At 47.5% G+C, this 27,922-nt stretch overlaps 5 protein-coding genes and 1 pseudogene across 5 annotated transcripts; 5 read left to right on the forward strand and 1 right to left on the reverse strand.

Annotated features, from left to right (window-relative positions):
* Nucleotides 1–597: 597 nt before the first annotated feature.
* On the forward strand, nt 598–2,634 carry LOC149103219 (uncharacterized). Its single transcript, XM_089273241.1, has one exon. The coding sequence runs from the start codon at nt 2,153–2,155 to the stop codon at nt 2,630–2,632; it is 480 nt and encodes a 159-aa protein (XP_089129367.1). The 5' UTR covers nt 598–2,152; the 3' UTR covers nt 2,633–2,634.
* A 5,638-nt stretch (nt 2,635–8,272) lies between these two features.
* On the forward strand, nt 8,273–9,434 carry LOC110060138 (uncharacterized; annotated as a pseudogene).
* A 260-nt stretch (nt 9,435–9,694) lies between these two features.
* Nucleotides 9,695–10,544, forward strand: LOC149103220 (uncharacterized). The gene has a single exon (XM_089273237.1). The coding sequence runs from the start codon at nt 9,695–9,697 to the stop codon at nt 10,412–10,414; it is 720 nt and encodes a 239-aa protein (XP_089129363.1). The 3' UTR covers nt 10,415–10,544.
* A 1,676-nt stretch (nt 10,545–12,220) lies between these two features.
* Nucleotides 12,221–13,285, forward strand: LOC149103221 (uncharacterized). The gene has a single exon (XM_089273234.1). The coding sequence runs from the start codon at nt 12,359–12,361 to the stop codon at nt 13,271–13,273; it is 915 nt and encodes a 304-aa protein (XP_089129360.1). The 5' UTR covers nt 12,221–12,358; the 3' UTR covers nt 13,274–13,285.
* A 2,586-nt stretch (nt 13,286–15,871) lies between these two features.
* On the forward strand, nt 15,872–17,842 carry LOC110054629 (uncharacterized). Its single transcript, XM_089273240.1, has one exon. The coding sequence runs from the start codon at nt 16,684–16,686 to the stop codon at nt 17,179–17,181; it is 498 nt and encodes a 165-aa protein (XP_089129366.1). The 5' UTR covers nt 15,872–16,683; the 3' UTR covers nt 17,182–17,842.
* Nucleotides 17,843–19,704: 1,862 nt separating this feature from the next.
* On the reverse strand, nt 19,705–21,003 carry LOC149103222 (uncharacterized). The gene has a single exon (XM_089273235.1). The coding sequence runs from the start codon at nt 20,987–20,989 to the stop codon at nt 20,168–20,170; it is 822 nt and encodes a 273-aa protein (XP_089129361.1). The 5' UTR covers nt 20,990–21,003; the 3' UTR covers nt 19,705–20,167.
* Nucleotides 21,004–27,922: the final 6,919 nt, after the last annotated feature.

Genomic DNA, 27,922 nt, shown 5'->3' on the forward strand with positions numbered 1-27,922 from the left:
CATTCTCCAAAGAGACCTTATGCACTTTGTAGTAAGCTAAGGAAAGTCAAGAAAGTGGCAGAAGACCGTCAATTACGAGAATTCAGAAAATTACACAAAAATTTGATAACTTTCTTTGACTCTCATATTGAATTGGGTCGACTCTTTTCTGTAGTTGCATTGAGAAGAGCTTCCGTTGCAAATTAAAACATACCAACATCCAGTTCTAAGCTTTTCTTCGAGTTTTTCGATAGTAACGTGCACAACTGAACACATGCAGTATTCGGATATTTGTTTGAACAATGCTGAGTTGTTTTGATGTGTCAGACCGTTGCAATTATCTAGACATGTTTGTGCGGCGCACTTCGAAAGTAGTTTAGATTATGGAGAATATAAAGAATATTCAGGTTAATTTGACCTATATTCGTTTTAAGAGTATTGAGGTGACGTTTGCAGTAAACAAGCAAAGATGTTAAATCCGTCACTGGTAGTGACAGGACCATTAAAGTCTTGTTCAGGGTTTCTGATCAATCTGCGTGTCTAGATTTTTTGGCTGCGAGTCGAGAAAATGATAGCCTTCTTCAGACTATATACAACCTTCACAGACCAGTTGTGCAAAAGAGGGTTTAATTAACCTTGGATTAGAGCTAATCTGTAGAAATCTCAAACCTAGGGTGAAATTTCGTTGTTCAAAGCAGGGTTTGTGGGTCGGTTTGTTATCCTTGGCTAACTCGTGATATTAGCTTTCTGCGAGGTTAAGCTGGTGCCAGGGTGAAACGCACGGGTTTGATACCTTTCCTTAACTGAATATTAATACTTTGTTACTGGCTGTGTGGCCCAAATCCTCCATGCCAGCAACCAAAAACTTCCCTTATATGCTGGTTACCTGTTGCTCATTATGCCAGAAATATCAGAATCAAATTTCAAAGAAATCAGTTCACATTTTTCAGATTTGTATACACGCACTTGAATTACTTGCGTCATCAATATTGGACACTTTTTCAAAATCGAAAATTGTAAAGTAACTTTTTTCCGCCTCATTTTAAGATCTCTCTTTTCTGGGTTGTATTTTGGCTATGTCTCTCAAAACAATTGCGTGAATACATTTATTTATCAGCCAAAATGTTCATAATTTCCTGTGTTGACGCAAGTTTTTTGCAGGCTGCTCCAAGGCGTTGCGCGGGGTCAGTGGTTTCCATGCAGCAATCTCGTTCAACTTTTCTTGAAATGCATTCCGACGCATTGATTCCCATAAACGCATTCAGTTTTATCGTCTCTTGAGCGCACAATTTTCACCTGAGGCCGATAAAGGTACTGCTTGTTGCTCAGTTGATGTTTTTGAAAAATTAGCGGAAAATTGTCATTTTTTTGCCGGTTTCCTTACGTTAATAGCACGTTTGCGGAGTTAATCATCTGATTAGTCAACACTTACTGTTTATAGTCTGCGTCGATGTTGACGTTATTTTGTCAATCTTGTTGTAAATGTATGTTATTGAATTCTCTGAAGTTATCGCATGTAGTTTGATCAAGATTAGTGTCAATTAATTTGCACAAGAAGATCTGTTAGATCTTATAACCGCGCTTTTAAAATTTAACTGTTCGCTTAGCACTACCGTCGGAACGCAGTGCACATTCCAAAGCAGTCATTGATGATTCTTTTCTTACTGTAGACATCACATCACTTGATCAACACAAACTGTATTATTGCACCATCAGTGGTAGCTGTTGACAAATCTCCGATGACGTAATGGTCTTAATCTAGAACTTTCTTCGGGATATGTATGGGTATGAACGATATGAACGACACAATAATAACACTATTAACAACAGCTTTCTTTCTTAAAAGTCATGATTAAATTTAATTAGTGTTTTCCACGAGTAAAGGGCTAGCAAAGTAGTCACAAGTCATATAAAAAAAACACCCTATCCCGACCGATAGTAGTGAAGGACGCTCATAGGGGCCGTAACCAATCAGCGTGCAGGGATTATACCACGTGACCATAATTTTCCCATACATTCTCTTAAATTTTAAAATCCAAGATGGCCCCTAGGTGGAGCAAAAATGGCGCCCACCGGAAATGACGTCACGCGCGCTCGCGCATGCCCAAATAAGGCGCGAGCCAATGCATGAAATCGAGGGTGTCACGTGCGTGGTCAAATAAGGCGTGAACCAATGAGAGAGGGTTCGGGTGTGAATAAAAAGGTGTTGAGTTTGGGGAGTTGGTATTGTTGTTTCGAGATCGACAACAAGAAGATGGCCTCAGAGGAGAGCAAGACGAAGGTGGAGGTGATTGAGATTCCTGCGGGAGAGTTGCCAGACGAAATTCCGAGAGATGAATTTGCGGCGAGAGTGTTGAAGGCTGTGAAGGATAATCTTCTTGGAAAGATTATGAAAAGCGCCGTTAGTGACAGTACGGATAACCTCCTGAAGAAAGAAATGACGAAGCTGGCGGATGAGGTGATCAGGTTCAGACAAGCCATGTCTAGGAGGATGCTTAGTGACGAGTCTCTGACGGATAAGGACCCCGTGTGTTTGGAGAGGTTGCCGGATAGTTTTGAGGCCGGATGGAAAGAGTGGAGGAGCGGTCTGGAAAACAGAGAAGACTTGGCGTACCAAGCATTTATCAAAACGATGACGTCACCACCAGAGTGAAAAAACACTGGTTTGTGGGATGTCATGGTGAGGTTCTCCGAAATTCACGGTTTTACAATGAGGGCAGAGTCTTTGGGTAGGGTGCAGCCACCAATTGTGAAGGGCTCTACAGGTTCCGTGATAGAATTGGTCGCAACACGTGGTCAGGAAGTAGTCGTTGATACTGTGATTGGGGGTGAATCCTTCCTTACACCACATATATTTTGGGTTAGGAAATGACATTGAGTCTGAAAAATAGAACAAAAACAACTTTTTATTGGACACTACACTACACTTGATTACAGGGTGGGACATGTGCACGATCCTAATGACCGGCGCCCTCTTTTTTTTCTTCTTCATCATAAAAGAAAGATTTGACATGTTTGACACGTGACATGGCTTCTTCGTAATGGTTTCCCAGAAAGACGGGTTTGTAGCTGGCAGTCTCCTTATCGTGGTACGTGCCATAGATAGCCCCGCAACAGGTAGCCCAGACGCACCCTAATCCCCAGGCTTCTCTCAGCGGTCCCGAGACTGCGTGGACGAATTTGTCGTGGGTCCCATTTTTACCCAATTCTAGGAGCGGTTGGCGGCAGCATGGTCTTGATTGCTTACAGACATAACAAGAACTGAGTTCCATTTCTAAAAAATACATAAATTTATAATATTTGTTTGTAAGCGTTGAAAGCCCAGTCCACATCGATTACTAAATCGTTAATTTCGTCTTCTTCAGCGACCCCCAGCATCTCTGATAGGAATAGTAAGTCTATCTCGTCCAGGGTCACCCCTGTACAAAGGGGTCTCTTCTTCTTCATCGTTCATCCACTCTCGCACCCGCTTTCCCAAGGTAGTCAACTCAGAATTACATCGCTCTAACACTTCCATGCTATACTCACTTGGTTTCGCCACCCACAGCAATGATAATATCCACAGTCTTCTATAGGCGCTCATACAAGTTTCACTAAAACTCAGAGTGAAAGTGAACGGTCCGACTCGCATGTTTTATACACCCGGTACAACTGGATTCCAGTCTACGACCGTGAGGGGTGTGGTAGGGGGGATACCCCTATCCCCTGGGTCTGTAGACACACGTGACTTCGGCTTGATCTGTGATTGGTTGGACGGATCTGCATAAAGCGAATCAGCGTCGTCCGCTCTTCACTCTGAGTTTTTGAAACTTGTATTGAGCGTCACTATGGCCCTTAGAGAGATTGGTCTGCAAAACCATGTGCCGAGAAAGCCTGAGACTACCTACGAGGAGGCCATTGATAGAATGGATGAAGACTGGGTTCGATTTTATGAGGAGATGGATTTCCCAATCCGGGATTTGTTGACGGGTCGCCGTTGGCTTATACGGTTCAAGGATTCTAGTCAGCTCGAGGTGATGTTGCACCAGATCCTCTTCTTCATGGATGAGCAGCGCGAGAACTAGACCCGAAGCCAGCGCAAGTACCGCATCATAGAGAAGGTGTTTGGTAGAACGTTGTTCAATGCGATCCTGGCCATTCGAAGGAACATTGTGTGGGACCTTAAAGTGAAGCCGCCAGTGGACAGAGTGACATTTCACAGACTTATGTTGTGTTATCAATTTGAGCCTTTCCACACTCACTGGACTAAGAGACAAAAGAACACGGTGAAACGATACATGAATGTCATAAACTTTTATTATAGCGTTTTTAACCAATGCAACCAGAACACAATGCGATCGATGATCGATGCAGAAGTTAAATTACCAAACATGTAGAAAAAAATGTGAATTAAAAAATCAGAGTGTGTTTTTTAAAAAACTGTGTCTGTGTCTCTTTCTTAGTTTGGGTTCTGTCCATTGATCAGTTTAGCTTCGGCGACCCCACGTGGGGGTTCGTTGATCCATTGAAAGAACTTGCAGGTGCGCTTGGGACACTTGAGATAGAGCCTGTCTGGGTTGGCATCGGAGTGGGAGGTGGCTAAGACCAGGGACTTGTTGCATAGACATCGGAAACGAGCTGGGTCGATGGTTTTGTAGCAGGGGTGGGTCTGTTCGTCGACGCGTTTCAGGTAGGCATTCACTTCACTAGCACCACAGGTCACATAACACTTGGTGAAGAATCTGGAAGAGGGGCATCGGTAATACTCCCAGGTGCTACAGTCGGGGGTTTGCACACTTCCAAATTTCATGGGTACCATACAACGCGGGCAGGTGTGATCTTGTGTTTTCAGTTGGTTCAGGAACTGATCGGGGTCGAATTCCTGCAACACTTGTACTTCGGGGAATTCTCCTTTGTCGTCCACTTCAGGTGGTAATTCTACGACGTTGTCTTTCTCGAATTTCTCGAGTCCTATCCGTGACATGGATTGAATGACGATTGGAGGTGATTCTTCTAGCACTGTCAGGCATCCGCCTTGAAGGGCCGGTAGCTTTGAGTCTATGAGGAAATAGAGATGAGTTAGTATCCCAACAAGGTGTTTTCTCGTAGCATGGTTTCTAGGATGTGTCTGGTTTTTCGCACGTTTTTGGGGGTCAGTCTTAGTCTTCGACGTCGATGGTTACATTTCATTTCGCTTTTGACTTCTTGACGTTTGATTGAAAAGGCGCTCCAGGGTTGTGAGAAGCCTTTGAGAGGTACGGTGGTCCAACTGACAGAGTTCGGTGTGATCTCTTTGAGGAGGACGCGTTCTTTGAAACGTAGTCTGGAACGAGGTTTTTTGAATAGCCATCTATCTAAGGTGGATTGTAGTAGTTTACCTCCTTCTTCTCCTCTCTTGGGGATGACCAGTTTCAGTTTCTTACGAGCCTCCTTCTTTTTGGATGATTTTCTTTTCTTATCGGGTTCGACGAGTGAATCCATGACGCCTGCGAAATGACTCGTGATGGAATGCGTGGTTCGACTTTATAGACGGTTGGTTACCCAATCAGAGACGTGTCGTGTGATGGGATCATGTGATGGTCTTCATTCTGATTGTCGGAGTAAAAAAATGGCGCGTGATCAGTGAAAGTACGTGTACTGAGTGAAAGTGGAGGTGCGCCGCGGGTATAAAAGGAGCACGCTTGTCGAGTTGAATCATTCTCGACTTGCTCGTGGTGAAGTGATGACCTAAGGCCTATGAATGATAGAGACGTGGTAGAGATCGTGCAAGATTTGAGACGAATTTTGAATCGACCCTCTGACGTTTTGGAGGAAATCGAAGAAGGCGAAAGACCGTTACATGTGAAGCTATTTGACTTAGAATTGCACGTTGTCTCCCCTTTGTACTATAGGCTTCAAAGACACCTGACTGACTGGGGCGACCCAAAGCACCATCCTGATTTGTCGGATCTAGGAAGAAAGAAGTTTAACGAGGTCAGATGACTTACTACAGCAACTCTAACCAGATTCGGGAACTAGTGAGGCAGACTGTGGATGAGAAGGTAGAAACTTTGAGAGATCTCGATGCCATTACGAACGCGAAAGTGAACGTGTACATTTTTGACAATCTCTTCGAACCGTTAGGGAAAATACCCGAATGTACGTGGTCTTTTGATCTCTTGATGAGACGTCGTCCTGACTGGGGTGGTACGATTTTGGAGTTAATGAAGAAGAATGAATGGGTGTATCTGTTCTGTGGTGAGTGGTGTCGTGTGCTGTATAGAAAGGGCTTTAACGACTTCAGATTTGTTCATAGTCGGGATCCTACCCTGGACGCAGAGCGTTCCTGTTTGATTGCCACCGATAACATCACGTACATGATGAGTGAGGCCATCCGCGATCTGTTTGAACCCTTGCGGTTCGCTCGTGACATATCACGACGGGTGTTGGAGGCAGACGAGAGTCCCAGGGTGAAGTCGTTACTGACATCACAAGGAAACTTGTCTGAAGTTGGAAGAGTTGATCAATGATATCATGTGTCAGCGTGATTTATGGAAGGATCGGTCTTTCTTTCATGCCATTAACGCTGACGAGGGTGAACTCTCTGGTGTTTGTAAAGAGAGTATGCGTCAGGCATTTTATGTGAAGGGAGATGAAGAGGAAGCCCTGAAATGGAGACCAGGTAAAGGGGATTGTTTTTGGAGAAATTGTAGATATTATGCCATGGATTCCTTCGAGGAGGACTATGATGAGGAGTATCGCCAAGAATGTAAGAACATGGAACTGCCTGACAACACGTCAGGATTCACATCCGAGGAGGATGGAGAAGTGTGTAATGATCAGTAGTCTTTCGCCTTCTTTTCGATAGCCAATCAGATTTGTTTTTTCGTAAGAACCAATCAGGCACGACGTTTTTGTACATATAAGAAAGTTGAAATAAAAATTGGGTAGAATCATTATGTTTCAAGCATTGAGTTGGTTGATCTCGAGAGTGTGCGCGACCATGGCCGAGCGATGGAGTTGGATCGCCTTGTGTTCCAAGTGCGCTAGAGTCTATGCGCGATACGGTGAAGGTGAACCCATCCCCGACACTTTCAGTGAATCGCCCTTGGAGGTATTTGACTATACCGACGTCGAACCCAACGTGATGCGTTTTGTCGCTTATATCTTGTGGTTGAAACAGCAACCCGATTCATTTAAGAAGTATCTCGATGTACGTGAGCAACGTTTCGAGTTGTGGAGACAGTGCGTTTACAAACTTTGGTGATTATGAAGAAGAGAAAAAGTCAAAAGAAGCTTTCGACCGGGACGTTACTGGGACGGTATCGTGATCCTTCCAGACCCGGTAGTCTGGGTGGTCTGACGCGATTCGCCAAGGCCAATAAGATCTCGGTACGACGTACTCGCGAGGTCTTGCAACGGGATTTGGGGTACTCGTTGCACAAACCCAGACGTCGTCGTTTTCCCACGGTACCGGTCGTGGTGTTCGGAATCGACGAACAGTGGACGGCCGACTTGATCGAGGTGATCAATATCGCCAAGTACAATCGAGGGTACCGTTATCTCTTGACGGTGGTGGACTTGTTTTCCAAGCACGCCTGGGTCCAACCCTTGAAGTGCAAGACGGGTAAAGCGGTGACGGAGGCCATGGCTAAGATCTTGAAAGGAGGTAGAAAACCCATCAATCTTCAGACGGACGACGGGAAGGAATTCTACAACAAGACATTTCAGGATTTGATGAAACAGAAAGGCATTCATCATTTTTCGACCCGTGGGGATACGAAAGCCAGTGTGGTGGAACGGTTCAATCGGACCTTGAAAGAACGTTTGTACCGGTACTTCACCGTGCAGAATACGTTGAAGTTTGTACCCGTGTTACAAGATTTGGTCAAAGGGTACAATCGATCGTATCATCTCAGTATCAAGATGGCTCCAGATCAAGTGACTTTAGACAATAGCGAGGACGTGTGGGAGACTCTTTACGGAAATAAAAAAGGAAAAAATCAAGAAAACCTCAACTCAAAGTCGGGGATCGTGTGAGACTGAACAAGAAGTTCAGACAGTTCAAGAAGGGGTATTTACCAGGTTGGACCGAAGAGGTGTTTGTGATACGTAGGGTGCGTCCTGGTAAGGTTCTCACGTACAAAGTGGAAGAATGGGATGGGACGTCGGTCGAAGGCACGTTTTACGCGCAATATTTGCAAAGGGTGACCGTGGAAGACGACGATCTGTTCCGTATCGACAAGATCGTCAAACGAAAAGGGAATAAAGTCTTGGTGCGTTGGAAAGGTTGGCCAGTCAAGTACGACAGTTGGGTGGATAAAAAAGACGTGTTCGTGAAAAAGACGAAAAAATGAAAGACTTTTACGTGCAGTTGCTGAGCAACGCCAGCACGAGCGAGTTCCCGGACAACAAGGCCAACAGTTTCAAGAATCGTCTGCCTTACCCGCTCATGTTTGAATCCGACAAGGAATGGAAAGTGAGATTGGCGGGCGTTTCTTACCCGATACCACCGTCAAGACCGCATCAAGTACCAGTCCCTCAAGCGCACGACTTTGACGATGACGATTATGTGTTCGGTATTGAGTGGACCATTGAAACGTTCATCTTGCAATCCGATGGGTTTACGTGGCGTCCGGGTCGATACCGCGTACCATTTTACGTCACCGCGAAGGAACTGAACCGTGACCGACACAAAGTGACGAGTGGTAGATCTCTCATGCAATACCTCATCAATCGTTTTCACGAACGAATGTATCATTATATGGATCGCGCGAACGAAAGTCTACGAGCGCGGACGGAAAAAAATACTACTTCGTGTTCAGATGAGAGGGGAATGATTTGATTCTGGACAACACCGACACGTTCCTCGACGAGTCCGGAGACAGACAACGTCCCAGAGTGTATTTTGGTTCTAAACTGGTCAAGACGTTGGGTTTGATTAACGAGGAATCGTATTACTCCGTTCACTTGAACATGAATATGATCAAGATGTTCCAAAACGATACCGTCCCGGCTGATTTCAAGAAAGACTGGAGCAACCACGACGCCACTCGCACTCATAACTTTTGGAATTTGGCCAGCAACGGGGTGTTACAGCTCAGTCCCTATTGCAACTGGCGCTTCAGTTACCTGGACGAGGAATACGCCAAGGTCTATCGTGGAGTCATCGTCCATCCGGATCTCCCTCCTCCTCGCAGTCCCATGTACTTGTATTCGAATGTAGGTCGTAGCACGATCACTGGGAATCGAGTGACGGACCTATTGAGAGAAGTACCCCACGACCCTATCAAGACGACGTACGAACCGACTCAGATTCAATATAAACCTGTACGCAGCAATGTTTTGGATATAGTGGAGGTGCAATTGGCCGAGAACGACGGAAGACTGGTTGACTTTAAATCGGGCGTGACCTCGGTGACATTACACTTTAAGGATGAATGAGTCTCCCGATGACTTTACCGTGCAGTTGCTGAGCAATGCCAGCACGAGCGAGTTCCCGGACAACAAGGCCAACAGTTTCAAGAATCGTTTGCCGAACCCGTTACAGTTGAGAGAGTCGGGATGGAAAGTGGGTATCAGCGACCTCTCTTTTCCGTCCGCTGTGCGTAAGATGGGCTTGAAAGATTCTCTTCTGTTTGAAATCTGGTGGAACGAGTTGATAGACCCAAAACTCAACCTCCACTCGGAAGACATGGTCCGGATCAAAGAAGGGGATTTGGAATTCACGCCTAGGACTGGTACCGAGTTCATGAACATGATACGAGATCGATACATGTGGAGTGTGAGGGATCAAACGGTGTACGACTTGCAAATGTTCAAGAAAAAGAGCAAACTCGACGATCCCACCGAAATGTTCTACACGATCATGCATCGGGCCGAGAATGGAGAATGCGTCGTCGACAACTCGAGAACGTGCACCACCCTCCAGATCAATGGTAAGGCTAGGTATCCGAAGATGTCCATTGGGATCGAATTGGCCAAGAAGATGAAATGGGTCAATATGGGAAAGTTGCAAAACGGACAACCGGGTTACGTCTTGGGACCCAACTTGAGAAAAGAATTTCCCACGGAAGTCGTACCCACGGCCATGGATTTGATCATACCACAGAATGACGGGGATGAGATTTTTTACAAGATCGACCCGGACGCATTACATCTGAGTTGTTACATCAATTGGGTTTTCACGGACCTGGATCGTAGTTACCAAGAAGCGTTTGGTCACAATCGTCGTTCCTTGTTCGTGTATTCGAATGTGGGACAGAGTATGGTGACGGGAAATCAAGTCACGGATCTGTTGAAACAAGTTCGTTACGATCCGGAGGTGGTCGACCTTCAACCGAGACACATCCTATATCTACCGGTGCGCACGGCCGTCTTGGACATTGTCGAGACGCAAGTGTCTGAGAACGACGGACAACTGGTGAACTTTGCTTCGGGTGTGACCACGATCACGTTGCATTTCAAAAAAGGATGAGTGATTTTTACGTCAGTTTACCCAGTCACAGTAGTAAGAGCGAGTTTCCCGAGAACAAATCGAACCATTTCAAGATCAGGTTACCTCATCTCATACGCCTGGATGGAGGCGGAGGATGGAAAGTGGGATTGAGCAGCATCGCCATGCCGGATGCTCACGTGACGCTTCCTTCCTTGTCCACCTATAAGGATAAAGTCACTATTACGCATGGCGACGGATAGAAGTTTCCTCTAGATATACGGTGGGATCAGCTTACTTCGATACGGATGATATCAAAGATGTGTTCTACAACGTGGATGGAGTTGGATTCATGAAGTCCATGATCGCCTATTTCGAGAAACGACGCATCTTTAATAATTCGGGACCCAAAATGGGGGCAAAATATGTCACGAATGATGGTAAAAGAGCCTACATCAAGTTCAAGTGGGAAGGTGATGAATTGGTCACGGACAACGAAAACACACTTCGTCCTCAGAGCATAGACTTTCCGGCATTACACATCAATACTGAACTGACTGAGAGAATGGGATGGATCAAGAAGATTGGAAGTGGTTACGAACTGGGACCTAACTTGCAGATGGAATTCTTCAAAGATGAAATTCCTGAGATTGGTTACATGCTTCTCCATCCGGACATAAAAGACAAGGATGGAATATCTGTTTTTTGGGCGGTCTCCGTATACTCAAATGGACAAGGTTATTTACAACTCGGCATCAATTGCAATTGGCGATTTCTGAACCTGAACAAGGCTTTCGAGGTGGTGGTGGGAAGCAGTTCGCGTTCCTTGTTCGTCTACTCCGACGTGGGAGGAAGTAGCGTGGTGGGGAATCAAGTCACGGATTTACTGAGAGAGGTCAACTTGATTCGAAGAGGTGCTGGTGTTCAGTATTTCGAGCCTTATCACATTCAATATATTCGCGTGCGCAAAGACGTCCTAGACATTATAGAGGTTCAAGTGGCTGAGACAACTGGAGAACTGGTGACATTTGGAGCTGGCAATACGATCTTGACGTTACACTTTAAGAAATCATGATCGGTGGAACGCTAGTACGATTTCATCCCGATAAAATTAATCAATCTGGAGACGGATTCGGTGCGGCTTGGAGAGGTGTCAAGAAACGAGGTCCCGGCATTCTAAGAGACGTTATGACCGAGACGGCCATGGAGGGTGTGAAAGGTTTAAATGCGGGCGGCAAAGGAGGAAAGCCCAATTGGAGAGGTGGACTCGCTGGGGTCAAGAGAGGAGCGACCCGAGCCGTGAAACGTAAAGCGACGCAAGAGATCAAACGCGCGTTGTCCAAAAGAGTAAGAAAAGACCTATTTGGAGTATGATTCCCATTTACTCGAGGCGCGTGAGACGTATCCCAATACGACGAACGTATAAAGGCGGTTCGATCTTCCCAACACGATCAAAACTTCCAAACTATCGTTCGGTGCAGTCCGCACTGAGAAGGAGAGGGTGACGAAGACGTAGACGATGACGGACATTGTGGCTCATGCCAGGTCGGCGGGGGTACGTAACCCTCGCCTGAACATGTTCCGCACCCCTCCAACGGATGTAAGCATGTCGTCTCGTCGTTCGGTGAGAATCAACCCGTTCAATACTGGGATCAATCCAGTGACCTTCCAAGTCGATCCTCAAGAAGACTTTATCGACCTGAACGAGAGTTTCTTCGAAGTGGAGTTGGCCATTAAGACAGGTGGAGGAGGCAATCTAGCGCAAGCGACTCTAGTCGGACTTGCCAACAATCTGGCCCACACACTCTTCAAACAGATCAATGTGAGATTGAATCCACTCTCATAAGCCCCCAGACCGATACTTACCACTACAAAGCCTACATAGAAGCGCTGTTGAACCACGACCGAGACGACGGTAAATCTATCCTTAAACCCCATGGTTGGTACAATTGTCTCAGTGTACCCAGTCCCGGAGACGCGGATGTGATGACAGCCAATAAGTTGGATCCGGCTCACAACGATTATGACGAATTACCCCAAGATCTCAAGAACATGGTTCAAAGTCGAATTCAGTTTTTTGGTGGAAAGAGAGTGACCTTGAGGTTCAAACCTTACCTGGAAGTGTTTCATCTCAGCAAGTTACTGGTACCTGGCGTGCAGATCCAGATCGACATGTACTTCAATGCCCCAGCTCTGTGGACAGTCCAATGGGCCGGTGCCGATACTCTCAGACTGACTGAAGCCGACGTGAATGTGAGATTGTTCCTGTCTCAAGTGAGAGTGACTCCCTCGGTGTACCGAGAAATCATGTCCAGCATGAAAGGTGGAAGAGTGGCCACTTACCTCACGGTGAGAGGTGAAATTCGAACCTACTCTCATCCCAATGACAATCGTCATTTTGAGTGCAGCAATCCTTTCCACAATAAGCTACCTAATCGGTTGGTGGTTTTGTTCATGAAACAAACAGCCTTCAATGGAACTGTCACGGTCAATCCGTTCACTTTTGAAAAATTCAATCTCGCTTCCATCAAACAATTGGTGAGAGGTGAAGAGTACCCCTACGAGACCTTGGAGCTCAAACACGATGATGACAGTAAAGATCTGAGAGGCTACCACAGATTCCTCCAAGCCTCAGGAACTTTGTGCAGGGGAAAAGGAAACATGGTCCGAAAAGAGAACTGGGGGCACGGAAAGAGATGCAACATGTTTGTATTTGACAACACAGCCAATGGATGTTTGGACAGTCCGGTGTTGAACCCCAAGCAGGAAGGTGAGCTGCGTCTGGTGATCGATTTTGGAGCTAACCCAGGATCAAACCTGACCATCTTGTTGTACGGCGAATTCGAGAACTTGCTGGAGATCAACGAGAACAGAGTCGTCATCTACGACGTGTACCAATGAGAAAAAGAAAAACATGGAGAAAGTAGCCTTGAATAATTTACAATTGGATCATTTGGCCCGAACGAATCCGTCACTACGCTGTGTTTTTTACGGCACGGTACCTTGCGATCGTCTTCCCAAGACACTCCCCCAAGAAGGTCCGACCGCTTACATCGTGAACACGGATCCTCACGATAAAACGGGCGTGCATTGGATCGCCTTGTGGGCCGACAAGGACAAGTGCGAGATCCTGGACAGTTACGGCCTGCCGTTGGACGCGTATGGAACCGCCGAGCCGCTCCAAGAATGGTTGTACCGTCATTTCAAGTACCATATTCGCAACGGCAAGAGTCTACAGTCCCTTTTCAGTCAGAGTTGCGGCGGCTACGCCCTGATGTTCCTGATCGACCGAGCCGAAGGTCGGGACATGAACGCGTTCTTGAGTCGTTTTAGGAAAAACGAGTTTGTAGAGAACGATCGTAAAGTAGGACAGATGTTGAAACGTTTGATCGTGGACGAGTTGGCCTGGCGCAAGATTTGTAAAACCCCGTGTCACCAGGACACGTGCGGTTCCTCCAGAGGAGTGCGTCATTTGTTAAAGTAAGCTGTTCGAATAAAAAAAAGTGTTCATTTTTGAAAAGATGTTGCGTGGTTCTTACACCATCACTTTACGAGTGCATAAAAGGTGCGGTAGAAACTAACTTGCTCATTCACTTGCCATGAACGCTGAACTTCAAGAGCTCTACAGAGCCTTGATCAACAGTCCTCAGAGACTTCAAGACGAGTACAACGCGAAACACAGTGTCCTTAACACCGGCGCGTTACCGACCACGGTGACAACGCGCAGGAAACGCAAGAGAGCGCCAACCATGCCGAGAGTTTCCGAGAAAGAAGATAGGAAAAGAAGAATGAAAAAGAGGCATTGGTACGAAGACAAGTTCGGAGATTTGAGTAAATTCGCGAAGAAACCTCGAAAGAGATCAGCGCCCACTAAGACAGCGCGTACCAAGAGAGCCGCTGCCAGGAGAGCCATCGCCAAGATCAAGAGGGGAAAACAGTGGTACGCCAAGAAATTCCAAGTGCAGAAATTCGCGAAACGCCAGAGAGCGACTGCCAAGAGTCGAGCCAAAAAACCTATCTGTTTCAATCGTAGGGTCACCCTCTTGAGTCTATTGAGACGCATCCCGGCCGTCAAGACCCCCATGGCCAAGTTGTTTGGATAAAAACGGAGCGTCTCGAGACCATTGACCATTTCAAGATCATGGAACGACGCAAAGCGTTTCAATTTCACACTCCGTCGAGTTTGATGATAGCGGGTCCGTCTGCCTGTGGTAAGACGTTTTTTACCACCAAACTGCTCTTGGAGAACGGAGACTTGTTCCAAGAACCACCGAAGAGTATTCGTTACTGCTACGGATCGTGGCAAGATGGTTTCCAAAAGCTCAAGAAGGGAGGGGTCAAGTTTCACGAAGGCATCCCCGACAGCGAACAGTTACCCCGATGGTTTCCTGGAGGGGGTGTTTTGGTCATGGACGATCTGATGGACGAGGGTGGTAACGACAAGCGCGTATTGGATCTCTTCACCAAACATTCGCATCACCGGAACATTACAGTGATTTACTTGTGCCAGGATCTATTCCTCAACGGAAAATTCGCCAAGACCATTTCCAGAAACGCTCATTACATCGCGGCCTTCAAGAACCCTCGGGATCAGTTGGGGATACGAAATCTATTACGCAATCGTTTCCCACGCAATGGCAGGAGGTGTTGGACACGTTTCGAAAGGTCACCGATCGACCTTACGGTTACATGCTATTGGATCTTCATCCGGCCAGTCAGGACGATCAACGCGTCCTCAGCCGTGTGTTAAAAGACGAAGGATTCGTACGATGCCATCAGTTTGCGGCATCGTCATGTTGAGGAGCGAAGCCGAGTGGTTCCCTACGTTTATTCTACGTTGCATAGCCATGCTACGACGCATGTATTCCTTTCAAGAGGATCACGAGACGGTGAAACAAATCTGTCTCTGTTCGAGTTATCGTCAAGTAAGGTCCATCGTGAATGCATATAACGACGAGGATTTCGAGAATTTGATTCATAACGAAAGAGTAATCGCTGAGAAGATAGCAAGAAACAGGAGAGATGAGCTCTTACAACAGTGATGATTTCAACTTCTCAGCTCTGAACGATTATTCGCCTTTGGGGTCACCGGTTAGAACGAGTACTCCGGTTCCGCCTGCAGCGGGCGTGGGTCTAAGCCTGAACACCCCTTCACCGCGATCGTCACTGGCGACACCGCCCCTGCGAGGAGCCTCAGTCGGAGTAGGCACCGCTGGCGCGGACACGCCGCGCGCCAATGTCACGGCGGGTGTCGGTAGCGCTGGCTCGGGGTCATCACGCTCCAACGTCACGACTGGAGTGGGTACGCCCAATTCGTTGCGTCGAATGGCAGGACGTTCACCCACAGTGACAGACGCCACACCTTTGGCACGAGCTAGTCGAGGAGGGAAACGACCGAGACGCGTCCCTCGTCAAAATACGCCGACGTCCCCCAGTGATGCCGGGAGCCGCAGAAGAAGCAGCGCTAGTGGTAGCGGTGGAAGACGACGTCGAGGCGGAGGCGGAGGCGGAGGCGGAAGTAGCAGTGACTCCACACTGCCTTCGTCGGTGAGATCGGGTCTTTCTCGAGCGGGTCGAAGAAGGCGAGGCACCCGTGTTCTCAACCAAGCCCAGATGCAACAACAATTGGAAGAGATTTTGCGCCAACAACAACAAACGGCCGCGGGTCGTCGCATTGCGGGCATCACGACCACTAACACGATCACGACTACCTATAAAAACGGTCAACGTCCTACCGTAACACGCAATTCGACCAGTGTACGTAACTGAGAACAACATGAGAAGACGCCGTCGTCGACAGAAAAGGAGAAAGCAATGGGGCGGTGCTCTTGCGAGTGCCTTGTCTACGATGTTACCCATAGGTAAAGGGGCTGCCTTCGGATTGGCCAAAGCTTTGGGTGGACGCGCCTTGAAAACAGGAATCCGAGCTGGAACCTCCGCTGCCATTGGTGCTGCAGGGGTTTGCGTGGGTCACGGGGTCCGAAGACTTGTGAGACGTAAGAAAAAACGACGACCTCGCCGATAAAAAACCATTCGAATCAAGATGTTGAGGAGTGAAGTCAACTGGTTCCCCTACTTCCTGCATCTATGCCGATGCTCTCGATCTTACTGGGACGAGACCAGCATGGATCACGAGGACATGAAACGTATCGCGGACGAGTGCGATAGTTACAGACAAGTCCAGGATATCCTGAACCAATCCGTAGAAACCGCGTTCAAGGACGAGATCTGGGAGTACGAGCAACAAGCTAAAAGGATCGAACGTACCGAAAGAAAGTTAGAATACATTTGGAACTGGTTGAGGAATTGTCATGAGCAAGCCGGTACGTCTATTGGATGAACCTTTCACCACAGTGGTGGAATGGGATTCCCTGAAACGTTTGGACGGATTGTATGCTTTCTACCACAAGTATTGGTGGTGTCGAAGGCAGATGTTTGGTTACTACAAATTGTGTAATGCCATTCTCAACGGACTGGCCTTACTGGTCGTGACCGCGAGTATCGTCCTGGGATCCGTGTGGAAAGATGGGTACACGGTGGTAGGATTGACGGCTTTCGCCACCTTACTGAAAGGATGGAACGATTTCAAGAAGTATTCGTTCAAGATGGACATGGCCCAATTCGCTTACACGACTTACGAAAAGACGCTGACAGAACTTAGGAACTACGCTCTTGGTGGAGTGGATGAATTGGATGGGTTTTTGACCAAGATGCAAACGTTGGATGACGTGGTGACGGATTTCACACCTCCCACTTACGACCGATATGTTCGAGACTACGAAATACGATTTCATCACGTTCCACTATAAAAAATAAAATCACGTGAAGAGTCTTCATTCAGAACCAGAATGCCCAAGAGGTCAAAGAGAAAGAAAGCGTCTTCAAAAAGACGTAAAACCACCACCACAACCAAAAGAAGAAGAAGGTACCAAAGGGGAGAAGGTGCTCTCAGTGTAGTGGCGGGTTTACCCAAGGCGGCTTGGGGGATCACCAAAGGCATCGGAAGCCTGAGAGCCAGACAAGAAGCGAAACATACCAAACGGATGTTGGAACGGATGAGACGAGGCGAAAAGTTTGATAGCAAGGGCGAATCGTTCCGATGCTCTATCATGTGAAAAAAGACATAAAAGAACGAGGATTGACGTAATCAACCTCACTCGTCACCATGAAGACTCGAAGGAGGAAGAGGAAGAGACAGAAAGGGGGTATTTTTCCCCTGGCAGCTATCTTACCCGCCCTGATAGCCGGTGGTAAAGCCGTGGCGCTGGGTGCCGCGTCAGGAGCTGAGGTTTCGGTGCCAAGAAAGCACTCGAAGCCGCAACCACACGTAGAAAAAGAGCCGTGACGGGTACTGGCAGAGACGTGAGAGCATTGGAAGCCCTCATGCGAAGAAAAAAACTCGGTAAGCCAGGCACTGCCAGTTACAAAGCCAAGAAAGCATTGCCAGACCTTATGCAAAGAAAGAGGCGAGCAAGACGATAAAAAGAGGGTGACAATCCACCTGGACTCATACGTCAACGATGAAGCGGTTACGACGACAACGTCATTTCTTGACGCGCGTCCTGAAAGAAGCCAATCGAAATAAACGTCAACAGATGTTGCAATACGCCGACAGAGATCAGGTCAACGCCATCAGCGAGATGGTTCTCAATTTGCTGAAAAAGAGGATCCCCATCAACGCAACGACTTATGGGAAACTGAAAAGACATAAAAAGGTTTTGCGTGAAGTGGGTAAACGTAGAAACTCCCTCAAGCGTCGAAGAGAACATCTCCTGAGTCAAAACGGAGCTGTGTTCTGGAGCGGATTACACGGCTGTTTTCGAGCATGTTGTGTACGGTGAAAGGACGCGACGAAGACGGTTACCCGCTCGAGGGTATCGACGTCATACCCAATTTCCCACCGAGAGATAAATACCAAGAAGAGTCCAATACCATTCCTAAACTCGTGCAGTTGTTGCAAGATGCCAATCGACGCGAAGCCCAATGGAAAGACTCGTCCAAGTACTGGAACAAGAGATACCACGCCCCGTATCAAGAGTACATGGCTTTAAAGTTCGGTGACTTTTGCCAAACCTGTGCAAGGAGTGCGGTAAAGGCAAGCAAACCGTTCAAAGTCTTCAACTCGAGTTGGAAAAGAAAGAAGAAGCCATACGGTACTGGCAAGACTGTTACGAGACGGCCTTGAGAGAATTGTCCGAGTTTCCTGACACGACCTTGAGTCAGGTATGAACGAAGTCATGATGGTGCCCGTTCAAAAATTCAAGCGATTGCAAGATTATTACAAGGGTCAGATCAGTCAGAATGCCTTGTTGAACAAAGCTGGACGTTTGGCCGCCGAAGAACATCTCATCTTGAATGACAAACGTATCCCCGACAGCATGGCCGTCAAGATGACCAAACCCATAGCAAGCGAAGAAAGTAAACTGGTGAAACGTATACGGACGGGTAAAAGCGGTCCTATCTCGTACCAGGGAACGACAGAACCCGAAGGCATGGCCGACGCACCCGTCGAAAGTCTGTTGAAACAGATCCTCAAGGGAGTCAACAAAGAACCCGCAGCACGAGCCCCCGTGATCATCAAACAAGAAGCCGCCACACCTTCCACGTCAGGTCTTGAAAAGGAGCTTAAAACTCCCAAACCTCCCATTCCTCCCAAACCATCCACAAGTAAAAAGGGGAGTAGTTTGAAAAAGAAAGTCTTGTCCGAAGCGCAAAAAGGCTTGTTAAGATCCATCGGTGTCTCCGAAAAATACATAGACGACGACGGTGGTTACAGTCCCAAAGGCAAGGCAAAGACGTACAAGAAGGCCAAGAAGACAGCCGCAGAAAAGTTACAAGAAGGGTGGGACGATTTCGACGACCCCTGGAGAAAAGGACTGAGCTATGACTCGGCCTAAGAAGAAAAGGGCACCCCCGAGGAGAAGTACCCGTCGTCGTCGTCAACGAGGGTATGGGATCGACATCCAAAAATGGTTGGGCAAGACTGGGATCGAGTTTCATTGGCCCGGTTATCAGTACATGGGACCTGGTACCAAACTGAAGAAACGTCTAGCGCGAGGAGACCCGGGGATCAATCGTCTGGACCGACTGGCCAAACAACACGACATTGACTATTCCAGGGCCAAGAACTTACAGGACAAATGGAAAGCCGACACCAAGATGATCCAAGCCATCGACAAATTACCCGGACGTAAAACCATGACAGAACGCATTGTTAAGAAAATCATGCAAACCAAGAAACGTTGGAAATTGTAAAACAAGTTTTTATTGTTATTGTAATCATTAAAAATTACACTTTTGTTGTTTCAAAAAAGTCTCTTGCCTTTTTTTCTTCACGTCTCACACGCCATGCCATTGTGGTACAGAGTATCCGATACACTCGATCTCACAAACAGTCGTTCGATCCTTATTTGGTCCCCGAACGTCGACGAAGACACGAATAACAACCTAAACCTAATTCTGGATACAAAATTGTACACTCTATAAGGGGTGTTGAAATAAAACATTCGATACACCTCCATGCGTATGTGATCGTACGAAATGATATGGAAGGGAAAGAACACGGTGCCGTGAATGTACAGTGGACTTTGTCCCTCCGAGGTTCGCACAAAGTCCTCCAACTCGCGATAGTAATGGAACCACACCGTGACCGGAAGGTGATAAGGCAAGTGATTCCACGAACGCGTCAAGGAATTGTGCGTCTCAAAGGGTCTTCCAATGTCTCTGAAATGTCCAATGTCCTCATGAATCATTCTGCGTTGATCATCAACTGCGAAAAAAAAAAGAAAAACAGTGTCAGGTCCACAGTCCGTCCTCCTGGTAAAGCGATGGACCACCCGGAAAAGGTAATAGACAGAGCTGTTGAATAACAATATCCCTTTGTCCTTCTACGCGTCTAAAGAAGAGTCTGAACCTTTGAATTCGAATCAAGTTATACCTCTCATAAGGAGTATTGTATATGAACAGACGGTACAAAATAGCCCTGATCTCTCGGGTCGGTTCTACGGGGAGACGCACACAACCATGAATGTACAGGTCTCGATCCGGAAACAGAGTCACGAAATTTCCGAGAAAGGTATAATATCGTTGCCAAACGTTAGGGTCCAAGTCATACGGCAATTCATGCCACAGATACGATCCCTCGTGATGACAGTGATTAGGTCTATCCTCACTACGATATCGCTCCAACTCTTTCTCGAATCTAACTAAGCCATTCGCACCTGACGGAAACCCTAACGGGGCATCATTATCATCTTCCTCAATTTCCTCATCGGTTTCCAACACGATCTCAGGCTCATCCTCGTCGATCACGCGTCGGCAGTTGCCGCAGGTTCGAACCCGTCTCTCCATCTCCTGGTAGCAACGTCGATGCATGAACACACCGCAGCAAGGAGTACGTTGGCACATCGCCAGAGAATCAACGTGGATATCTCTCTGACAAATAAAACACAATTGTTGAAGCGGCGTTTCTTCGGGTATCTGACCCCGAAGGCGACGACTACGTCTCGGTGGTTCATCTTCGTGTGATCGCGCACGACGACGAAGACCTACTCGTCTCGGTTGTTCTTCGGGTGACAGACTTCCAAGGCGGCGGCTGCGTCTAGGTTCAGTCGACATGTCCAAAAAAAACTGAAAAACGCCGAATGCGTGCGCCTCGCTTTATGTCAATCATGCACCAATCAAACGAAAAAGCCGAAATCACGTGTACAGAGTAGACCCAGGGGATAGGGGGTATCCCCTACCATACCCCCTCACGGTCGGAGACTGGACCCAAGGTCGAGTGCAACCTGGGATCCAGTTTTACCGTAAGTATAAAACGATCGGCTCGAACCGTTCACGGCACTCTGAGTTTTTTCTTAAACTTGTATCGAGCGCTGATCATGGCTGAGATCACTGACGAGGAGATGAACCAACAGATGGACCAACATGAAGAGGAGGAAGCAGTGAGTATCTGAATAATGGATAATATAACGTGTACCCTATGCGAGCAAGTCATCCTTAGAACCGAAACCTGCGCTTGTACCAAGTGCTGTCGTTACTACGTTCATTACGATTGCTACACCCAGGCACTCGATGATCAGATGAACAAGGGGGTGATCAAAGAGAAGTTGTACTGTCAGATCTGTCACGCGTTGTGTATACTAAGTGCGTTCGTGGCCACCCTGGACAACTGACCATGGAACTGAGACTAGTCACCCCTCCCATAGAGATTTACCTTCGTTTGGACTTGAGATTTTGTTTCGTTGTGTTTTGTGGTTACAACCTCGGACGACATCTTTGTCACGCCTTGTTCATCACCTTCTTTTCATAGAGTTACTGGGATTGGTTGCCACCCGAGATCCAAGTGTACATTATCTCACTCGCTGAGTCACAACTTGCCTTCGAGTGGAAAATGGAAATTGAAAGACAAATGAGAATTTCTGAATGGTTGGAAAGACCGAAACCGGTCACGTTCAACGAACGGAATATCCCAGAATTTAATTTCCGCGATCACGATTTACTTCGTCCTAGAGCCTTTGGGATTGGTTGCCCCATGAAATCCAGACCTATATTATTCACCTTCGAGAGTCCCAGTCTCTCATCGAGAGACGTGAACGTGAATCGTGGAGAGACCTTTGTAACGAGATACGAACCTTCGCCAAGGTCCAAGCAGAATGGGGACTAGGCGCCATCAAAGTAACTCTAGAGACATGTCTGCTAGATTATTGTCCCAAATCAAGAATTCCAGGAATGGAAAATAAGCACATGATCGTGCATGGATTCTACATAGACGAACAAAACATTAAGCGAGCAATATATTTAGGGTACGGGTTTAATCATGCCTATTACGGAATACCAGACGTTAAGAGAATTTTATCCATGCCTCCAACAGAATAGACTTACTCTCTATTTTAGAGTCACTGGGATCGACTACCTCCAGAACTACAGTGTTACATAATGCGTCTAGCCAGGAATCAAATCCTACTCGAGCGTAGAAGAAACAAAAAGTTACGACGTCTTCTCAAGGAAATATTAGACTATGCCAAACTGAAAGAACAATGGGGCATAGGACACATTAAGATTGTTATAGTTCGATGTAATTCACCATGCTGTTTAAAAAAGAAGAAAGAAAACAGATTCACACATATGAAAATATTCGGATGTTACATTGACATTTACGATAAACCCAAAAAAACGTATTTATCTGACTCTTACAAAGAGGCCAAGAGACGCGCCCCATAGAAAAGACTTTCATCTACCCTACCCGTGATGAATGCTGCACTAAGTAACGTTCCCACTCTCTTACAGAGTCACTGGGATAAGCTACCGGAAGAAATACAGTGTCACGTGATATCCTTGGCAACCTGGCAGCACATACTCGATCGCAGGAACAATGAACTATTGAATGATCTTCACGGACAAATTTTAGATTACGCTCAACTGAAAAGAGAATGGGGGCGAGGTCACATAGAAATACGATATGTCAAATGTAACCTAGATGTTTGTAAACCGAATTATGGATCAAGACTCCATCATATGATCATACGAGGTGTCGACGATCATAACAATAAAAGGAAAATCTATTTAGGATACAATTTTCATAGTGCCCTAAGAGATGTAAATACGGACTACGGTGATTAGTTGTAAAAAACCAACCAATGAAAAACTTTTGTGTTTATTGATAAAATGAGATGTTTGTGTCATTATCTCATTCAAATTGCACTCATGTCTTCACAGAACAGACGGACCCACGACGAAGCCTTCTTCGACGATGATGATGATGACTGGATCTTTGATCCGACTCTCGACCAAGTGATGACCCAAACCGGTGGTGGTGGTAGTACAAGACCACTCCTAGAATTCGAATTAAGACCCGTGGGCGCTCGCCGTAACTGGCGAAACGTCCTCAACAAACAAAGATACGAAGCCACGCTCAGAGATGTGACTCCCAGGGACAACCTAGGTCAAGAATTGACTCATGCCCTTCAACGATCCATCGAGCAACAAATCGCTCAGGATCCTACCCTGACACCCAACTCCACGGTCCATTTCACCATGCAGTCCAGTGCCTTCACGCACGCCTTTCAATCCACCACTTTCACCGTGCGCGAATTCGAAGAAGGGAGTGAAAGACTAGACACTTATCTCCAGTCTCTCGCGGCCAAACTCAACTCCAACGAAGAATTCACCCCCGACGACACGTTTACCATGGAAACCACTTTCATACGCACCCCAGGTCGGGGGCGTGGTGACGGAAAACGATACAAACCGAGCTGTGCGGCCGTACGGGGAATCGTCAAACGGTCGCGCGTGACCATCAAAAACAAAGACAATCTATGCTGCGCTCGCGCTATCGTCACCATGAAAGCCCTGGTGGATGCGTGACGGGAATCCACGAGACCAAGATTACCACAATCTCAAACAGGGGCGACCCGTCCAAGAGCGAGTGGCCAAAGAACTCCACCGTCTAGCCAACGTCCCCGAAGGACCCTGCGGCATTCCCGAGTTGCAGCAGTTTCAGGCCGCGTTACCTGGGTACAAACTCAAGGTCCTTTCCATCGATCCACCACACATGCTCATCTACGCGGGACCCGTACCATCAGACAAGATCATTCGACTCGTCAAAGAAGACAGTCACTACGACGGATGTTACTCGTTTAACGGGTTCCTAAACAAATCCTACTTCTGCGACGAATGCAATCGAGGATACGATCACGACGACTTTCATCGTCATCCCTGCGACGGTAAATGGTGTCCCGCCTGCAAACGAAAGGACTGCCCCGATTTCATCGAGGCCAAACGACCCCTAGCACGTGGCAAGTTTCCCGAACCCACCTCCATCTGCCGATTGTGCCACAGAAAATTCTTCAGAGCCCAATGCTACAACTACCACCTGCAACAACGGAGCTTGAACACTCCATCCATCTGCGACACTTACAAAAAGTGTCCAGACTGTTGCCACGTCTACGAACCAAAGCACAGGACTGAACGAGGAGGTGACCATCGTGTCCCCGATCACACGTACGGATGGGGTGAATGCCAGATCTGCGAAAAAAAATGTCTTTCTGCCGACTCACAGATGTTACATCCAACGCATCCCCGAAGAAGAAGACGAGCCCAAAAAGAAACGCGTGCCTCGTGACGAAGTAAAAGGTCGACCCTTCGAAGAACCCGAACCCGGTGATCCAGACACACGAGTCTGGGTGGACAGAGATCCACCCCTTCAAGTGTACTGCGACTACGCAGCCATCACCGACGCCGAAGGGAATCAGACACCCATTCTTCTATGCTTAGAAGACGATGAAGAGGATCAATTCTGCTCCTTCTACGGTCCCAACTGCACCGCTGACATGTTCGACCACCTCGAATCCCTCGCAGTCGACGTGGACGGAGACGATCGGGACGTCATCGTCATCTTCCACAATCTCAAAGGCTACGACGGTATGTTCATCTTACAACACTGTTACGCCACGCATCGAGAAGTCACCGACCAGATCACCGTAGGCATCAAGATACTGTCCCTGAGATCCGACAGACTGACTTTCAAAGATTCCCTATGCTTTCTCCCGTTCCCGCTGGCCAACTTTCCCGCCACCTTCGGAATCAACGAACTGTGCAAGGGATTCTTCCCGCACAAATTCAACACCCTAGAAAATCAAGAGTACGAAGGACCCATGCCACCGCGAGACATGTACGATCCCGACGGCATGTCTGCCAAAAAGAAAGCCGAATTCGAACAGTGGTACCAAGAGAAAGTCAACGATAACCACCATTTCGTCTTACGGCAAGAAATGGAAGCTTACTGCGAGTCGGACGTCAAACTCCTCAAAGCAGGCTGTCAAAAGTTCCGACAAGAATTCAAACAAAAAGCTGACTTCGACCCCATGGAGAAATGCGTCACCATCACCTCCGCCCAACACCATCGCCTCCAGGCCACCTCGAGGCTGGCACGGAGCCAGATCCAATCAGTCCGTCAAAGCCCTGAAATGGCTAGCCTGGCAAGAACACCTGTTGCAACATCACGACCAAGGCGATCGTATCCGCACCGTACGAAACGGAGGTGAAGTCCGCCTAGCCAATCAACTCGTCGACGGGTACGGTCCCGCCACTCGAACCGTCTACGAATTCCACGGATGTCTATGGCACGGATGTCCTCGCTGTTTCCCTCGACAACGCGACCGATATCCCATCTGCCACACCGATCGCACTCTACAGGAAGTTTACGACTCCACGCTCAAGAAACACGACCTTCTCAGGCACCAAGGCTACCAGATCCACGTCAAGTGGGAATGCGAGTGGGACCTGGAGGTCAAAACCGACCCAGATCTCCGTCGGTTCCTAGACACGTTCCAAATCGTCGAACCGCTCGAGCCGAGAGAAGCCTTCTTCGGAGGTCTCACGAACGCTGTCAAACTGCATCACGTGACCAACGTGGCCCAAGGAGAGAAAACCAAGTACGTCGACGTGACGTCGCTCTACCCCTGGGTCAACAAGGAATGCGAATACCCGTAGGACACCCGCAAGTCATCGTCAACCCCGAAGATCAAGACATCCATCACTACTTCGGAATGGCCAAAGTGGACATACTGCCGCCTCACGAACTATACCACCCCGTTCTACCTTTCAGGCACGGAGGTAAACTCACCTTCCCACTCTGCCGCTCGTGCGTGGAACACGAAATGAACAAATCACTCCTAGAGAAATCGCATCACTGCCCTCACACGGCCGAGCAACGCACGCTACGTGGGACCTGGTGCACACCCGAAATACAGAAAGCCGTTGCCATGGGATACACGATCAACAAGATCCACGAAGTCCACCATTTTCCACCAGAACAACGGCGTAAAGGACTCTTCGCCGATTACGTGAACACCTGGCTAAAAATCAAACAGGAATCCGCTGGCTACCCTAACTGGTGTAACACCCCCGAAGACAAGGCACGTTACGTGCAACAGTACCAACAGAAAGAAGGCATCGCTCTCGACCCGACCATGATCCGGAAAAACCCCGGACGCAAAGCGACCGCCAAACTCATGCTCAACTCCTTCTGGGGCAAGTTCGGTGAAAATCTACACAAACCCACTACCCAAGTAGTCTACAACGCAGCGCAACTCTTTGCCCTCGTTTCCAACCCCTTCAACGACATACGACAAGTCAGAATCGCCAACGACGAAGCTCTAGAGGTCGTCCACGCCGAACTCAAAGACAATCAACCCGATAACGGACGAATCAACATCTTCGTAGCCGCTTTCACCACCTGCTGGGCTCGTCTCAAATTGTACAGCTACCTGGAACAGTTAAAACAACAAGTTCTCTACTTTGACACCGACTCCGTCATCTACTCGCACAAACCAGGTCAACCAACGAACTCGACGATGGCGATTTCATCACCGATTTCACTGCCGCTGGACCCAAAAATTACGGATACAGAACCAACCAAGGCAAAGTCTGCTGCAAAATCAGAGGCTTCTAACTCAATGTACGAGGATCCAGGCAACTCAATTATGACGTCATGCGACAAAATCTACTCGACGAACTCGAACAACCTCTCGAGGATGATGAACGACGCAACATCAACGTCGTCAACCCCAACTTCTTCTGGAGAAACCCAGCCACCAATCATCTCAGAGTCATCACACGGACTAAACGCTACGGACTCGTCTTCGACAAACGTGTCGTAGACACGAACACTTTCATGTCGTTTCCGTACGGATACACACCAATGTAATTTTTTACTTCCTGTAATCAATAAAAATCAATTGTGAAACTCGCTTCCTGTCTCTCGCCTTATTTGGGCATGCGCGAGCGCGCGTGACGTCATTTCCGGTGGGCGCCATTTTGGCTCCACCAAGGGACCATCTTGGATTTTAAAATTTAAGAGAATGTATGGGAAAATTATGGTCACGTGGTATAATACCTGCACGCTGATTGGTTACGGCCCCTATGAGCGTCCTTCACTACTACCGATGTATCGATTTTGGTCACTCCAGTGACCACAGATTGAAAACGTGACAGAAAATTGGCGTTACTTTCGATTCTCACCAAATCTGTCCTATCCCCACCTCGGGAGAATTTTGTTAAGTTAACTAATTTAGTATGCAAGCCACCGTAATGGCGGTCGCCGCCGGCGAAATGTTTATTTGCTCAAAATTGGGCAAAATCTCTCGGAGATGGAAATCAGGACATTTGTAAGGATACAGAAAGTTGCTGGCTTCTAAGGCTGAACTTATCCAGAAGTAAGCTGTATTTTCGTTTTCGTGCCGAAAGGCACGCGATGAGATATTACATCGCGCAGAATTCTATTGTCTTTCGCGACATATACTTGCAGTGCTCAGTTTTTCAATGCGCGGAATAATAATTACAAATATTAGCTATCGGAATTCCGACTGCTCTCGTCAATGAATCGGCGGCTGTCAATCAAACGGTCTGATGTGTGAAGTAAATCCCAAGGTGTAATAAGCTAACAAAAGCGCTCTAATTTAAGGCTGGTTTCCATATGATCGCAGACGATCGCAGACGATCGCGGATCGCAAATCGCAGATCGCAGACGATCGCAAAGAGAGTTGTTTC

Source organism: Orbicella faveolata, unplaced genomic scaffold (genome assembly GCF_042242905.1).
Source record: "Orbicella faveolata isolate gen_17 unplaced genomic scaffold, um_ofav_v1 contig_35, whole genome shotgun sequence".
NCBI lineage: Eukaryota > Metazoa > Cnidaria > Anthozoa > Scleractinia > Merulinidae > Orbicella > Orbicella faveolata.

Bases quoted from the DNA above. Each gene is read 5' to 3' on its own strand.
- LOC149103219 (XM_089273241.1), top strand. From the start codon at position 2,153: ATGAGAGAGGGTTCGGGTGTGAATAAAAAGGTGTTGAGTTTGGGGAGT.
- LOC110054629 (XM_089273240.1), top strand. From the start codon at position 16,684: ATGAGCAAGCCGGTACGTCTATTGGATGAACCTTTCACCACAGTGGTG.
- LOC149103222 (XM_089273235.1), bottom strand. From the start codon at position 20,989: ATGTCGACTGAACCTAGACGCAGCCGCCGCCTTGGAAGTCTGTCACCC.
- LOC149103221 (XM_089273234.1), top strand. From the start codon at position 12,359: ATGACAGCCAATAAGTTGGATCCGGCTCACAACGATTATGACGAATTA.
- LOC149103220 (XM_089273237.1), top strand. From the start codon at position 9,695: ATGATACGAGATCGATACATGTGGAGTGTGAGGGATCAAACGGTGTAC.